At 39.7% G+C, this 4,712-nt stretch overlaps 1 protein-coding gene across 1 annotated transcript in view; it reads right to left on the bottom strand.

Moving 5' to 3' along the window:
• The window catches only part of slc34a1b (solute carrier family 34 member 1b), an 18,843-nt gene that overhangs the window by 13,242 nt on the left and 889 nt on the right, over positions 1 to 4,712 (bottom strand). Inside the window, exons 2-4 of the mRNA XM_014008343.1 lie at positions 2,622 to 2,804; positions 2,098 to 2,244; positions 1,699 to 1,842 (exon numbers count right to left, since the gene is read on the bottom strand). Of these exons, the coding sequence (XP_013863797.1) occupies positions 1,699 to 1,842; positions 2,098 to 2,244; positions 2,622 to 2,787 (457 nt within the window). The 5' untranslated portion in view covers positions 2,788 to 2,804. The remainder of the gene's footprint in view (positions 1 to 1,698; positions 1,843 to 2,097; positions 2,245 to 2,621; positions 2,805 to 4,712) is intronic.

Below are 4,712 nucleotides of genomic sequence, written 5' to 3'. Positions count from 1 at the left end.
GCAAAGCTCTTTTCAGATTCAAAATATCTTTGAGGAAATGTATTTTCAGATGCCAAGTAAACTGCATCATGTCGCACGCGCGAACGCACTGAAATGGGTGGGACAGAAGCGGAAGGTGGTTGTTAAAGAGACAGAGGCCAATTCAAGTCAAGGTGTTTAGAAGAGGAAGTGATGAGAAGATAAGTTTATTTTCTACATAGATACTTTATTATGGTATAGTATTTAAATATATGCCTGAAAAACACATCATGTTGTCCCTTTAAAGGAAAACAACATGAACTAAACAATCAAGTTTGCAGATAGTTTTAAGAAATCTGAGTTTCAGGTGTTAATTTAATGACATTTTCCACATGCGACTTTATTATGATTTTTCTTTCTAATCCACACTTCCTACGTGCAGCTAATGTGTTTCACCAAAATTTCACATACATGTGCTTCCCTGCTATCCCATTATCACAAGAAACTGTTAAACATGTTCTGAAACCACATTTTCCATCTGCAAAAAAAGTGTACTCTAGTTCACATGTTCATTTGACATGTGAAAACATGATTTTTTTATGTGAAACTCGAGCACCTTTTCCACATGCAAAATGGGGTTCGTATTAAGTTTGCATCACGTGTTAATTTAACGTTTTCTCATGTGAAATTAGCATTAAAGTGTTTTTTCTTTTCGAAATCACAACAATCCAGTGTCACACATGTCACATGTGATCACATGAATGTGTGTGTCCAAAACCATGTTTTCCATGTGGAGAACTGTTTTCATTCATTCATTTAATTAGTAAAAAACATGATTTTCCATTTGAGGCTTGAAATATTTTTGAAACCACATTTCCCAAGTGCAACCCATGTTTCACGTCATATTAAAATGTTGCGGATGTTATCAAATATTTTGTGTGAAAAACATGGAATCACGTTAATTTGACATGAGCTAAATAGGATTTTCCACATGAAACATTTTCTATAAGCAACATATACAGTATTTCACCTGCCCTACAAGTTAATYTGTGTAATACGTGTAAAGTTAATTTAGTTTTGAATCAATCTGAAGCTGAAACTTACAGAAGCTGAGGTCATGGGACAGAAGAGAGCAAAGCTCACTAATTGGCCAATAAGGACGGAGATGTAAAGATTTATTAAACAAAATTTGTATAAATGATCATAACAGCGTTTAGACTGGAGTTATTTAAAAATTACAGACAAGATGCAGTTTGTCAGAACTGTCAGAATTAAGAGGTATCAACAACAGGTAAGATATTAATTGTTCCCCATTTCAACAGAGCTTAACTTAACTTTATCACTTTAACACCTATCAGCTGGATTACATGTGCTTTATTTTTGTAATTTATTCATTTCATATAAGATGTATTGGTTAAATAATGAGCAAATCAAACATAATCACATCTTCAAAACAGTGCATTTAGAGCCAGAGTCTAGAAATTCTAACCRTTGCATTTGTCAACACACTGTACCAAAGACATGTTTTCTGCTGTTGCAGCAACCTGCGTATTGTTATGTTTATTAAAATATCTATGCATACAAATAACAGCCTGCAGAGGCAAACATGATGCTGTAAACAGAAAACATCAATTACACGAGGCAGGCCATTTTGAAATCTTGTTTAAACTTCAATCCAAACCTAGGACGCTGGCGCAAACATATTTACACAGATTTCTTTTTTTTCATGCGCCTACTCACATCCCGAGGCCACCAGACTGACAATAATGGAGGTGGAGGTTGAAGAGCTCTGGACCAGCACGGTCACTAAGATCCCTACCACAAGGCCCGCCACGGGGTTGGACAGCACAGCGTTGTCCTGGAAGATGTCCCCTGCCACTTTCCCTGGTTTCAAATGCACAAACACACACACACACACACACGTGCAGGAAATAAGAAACGTTTCGGAGACAGTGAGGATGTAAGCAGCATAATAAATAAAACTCAAAGCAAGTAAAGAGTTGCAAACTTTGCAGTAAATTTTACACTGAAATCCAAACTGTTCCTCTCTCACTTTTATTTATTTCTTTGTTTTTTGAGAATTATAATCTAAATGAGTCACGATCGACCTTCCGAGGAGACAGCGAAAGTGTTACTTACCCCCCGCTAACTGGAAGGCAGAGCTCAGAGTGTCCAAAGAGCAAATGAAGAAGAAGAGGAGGATGAAAAGAAGAGGGATCTTTGATAGACCGATGAGGAGCTGCTTGAGCCTTTCTAGACCCACCGCTGAGGTGTGAGGAGAGCTTCCTGTTGGAAACAAAAACCAGAGAGATGAATTGGATTAACAGAAATGGCCCAATGCTGGCCCATTTTCCCCACAAAGCAGAAACATTTGCTCTGTTTTAAGGTACTGGATTTGTTTTGGATTTTTTCTAGTCTGTGATATCTGCTTTCTGGAGATGAAAGATGTCCTCGTTTAGCTCTCAGATGTGGAGAACAAAGCCCTCTGATGCTACATTACCTATGCAGCCAAACACTACAAAGAGAACCACATGATCCTGTTGGCTCTGTTCGTCTCCTTTGAGCAGGTTCTTATTTAATAAGCATGGGACTGTCAATTTCCTTTTCAAAGAAATCAAACCGGCTGCCACACCGGGAGATGAAAGTCGATTCAGGCCTCATACCTGCTTCTCTGGGGGCTTCGCCTGCCTGTTTTGGGGTGGAGTGGCGGTGGGTGTGTTTGCTGTGGCCCTCCAAGCTGCCGGTGAGGTCAAGGGTGGATCCGATGCCGGACTCCCTGTCCTCCTCCAGAGGGACTGTAGGCTGTGAGGGAATCTGAGCAGCACCCATCCTGGACCCTGATAAGACTGAGAGTCCACAGTRAGAGGGGTGAGAAAGCACTTTGACCCAGAGAGATGGAGGTCAAACTTGACGTTGTACACGTAAAGCAGAATAAAAATGCTAAACATTTAAAGAAAAAAATTCTCCATTGCTTAGAATCAAGGTGCAAGAAAAGAATTAATGTGATTCAAAAGTCTCAAGACACCCCTTTATTTCAGAAATGAATACCGCGGCTTTGTCTGGAATAGCCGTCATATTGGACTCAAGTGTAATTTTATCAGTAGGAAGGTGGTCCTGTAGCATATCAGAGAATACAAGAATTGTCTCAGAAWTAGACTGCTGTAATCAGATGTCCAGTAACAGGTTATCAACACAGCCTGTGATGTACAACTATYACATGTTCATTGTGCTGTCCCTGGTGCTCAACATCATCCTCAGTTTCCAGTAATGAACAAAAGTTATTACCTTTCTGTGTTGATTCCACCAATTCATTTCTGAGACAATACTAGCCTTGTTTGATATGRTACATGACCCCCCACCCCACAACCCTCCCATCCTTTTGGAAAAATTAGACTGATCCAATATGGCCGCTTTTAAGACGGCAGCCATATTCRYGACATAGCCTAAAAGATGGGTTCTCTCAACCATTACTTGCTGGGGTTTTCATTTTCCTTTTTCTTTCTGGAAAAAACAGCATCCTAGAACTTGTGACTCACCCTAATATTTTATATGTATAAAAATGATCATCAGCCTTTTTACAACAGAGGGTAATCATGTAATGAACAACATTAGATGTCCGTTTACAACTGATTAATTAACCTAATTAACCTTAACCAACATATTTAAAGCCAATAATTTAGTCAGTTTTACAGATACGGAGTTAAAAAGGGACACAGTGGTAGCTTGGGGTCTTCCCCGATGTATACCATGAGTGGAATGGAGCAACACCTCTATTTAAACATTTGCCATGCAAGATGGCGGGTGATGGTGACTGATTGTGGCCCCATTCTTGAGTTGGTATCCGTAGCCAGTCTTGTTGATGATTTGGCTGAGGGGGTTCATAAATAAATGTAAAGTAGCAAATTTATTAATAATTCCAAAACAATACAAAAAAAACAACTTTTTAAAATTAAAAGTAAATTTACAGTCAGGTTTTCCGGTTTCAGATAAATTACAAAAACGTCAAATACAGAAAAGTCTCTAAGCTACAAGCYGCTGAGATAAATCAACCTAAATATTCAGATTTGTTTTCCTGGTATAACTCAGCTCTGTGCTCAGTCCAGAGGTCTCGACACTCGAACAGCAGGAGGACATATGGAGCTCTGAGAAGCTGTGTGGAGATGTGAAACTAATTAAAATCACAGGATGGCACCACTGTAGAAGTAACAGATGAGAGCTGAATGTGTTTATCAGCCACCTGCAGAAGGAAAAAAAAAAGGCAGCCGGCGGAGGCCATCGTGTCTGAATGTGAGCTCATGTCTCAGAGCATACACGTTTAGAGAAGGAAAGAAAAGCTTCCCAAGTTGTTGATAAGTGCAGCTATCTTGGATTTGAGGTCAGATTGCGCGCCTCAACTCCTCAACAAATGAAAGGGTAGTCAGSATCAGTAAGAAAACATCAGTCTCAGTGTGACTTCCTTCAAAGAGCTGTGACTTCATTCAAAGGTTTGCTCATTTTAAAGTGTCTGCTTTCCCCTCGTTTCACATCATTATCTGGGCTGAGTTTAGTCAAAGAGGGAATACTAATGTGTCTCTTAAAAGCAAAGAGGATGGAAGTAATTACAGCAGCTTAAATAACAGTAATTACAGTCGGAGCATCGTTAGTTTGTGTGCAGCATCCTCCTGCAGGTTCTGATCTGCAGAGACCCAGCTATACGTCACCGTGTGTGTGTGTGTGTGTGTGTGTGTGTGTGTGTGTGTGTGTGTGTGTGTGTG

This window comes from Austrofundulus limnaeus, unplaced genomic scaffold (genome assembly GCF_001266775.1).
Source record: "Austrofundulus limnaeus strain Quisiro unplaced genomic scaffold, Austrofundulus_limnaeus-1.0 Scaffold1, whole genome shotgun sequence".
Lineage (NCBI taxonomy): Eukaryota > Metazoa > Chordata > Actinopteri > Cyprinodontiformes > Rivulidae > Austrofundulus > Austrofundulus limnaeus.
The sequence above is the reverse complement of the archived record's forward strand: the minus strand, read 5'-3'. Positions and strand labels throughout refer to the sequence as shown.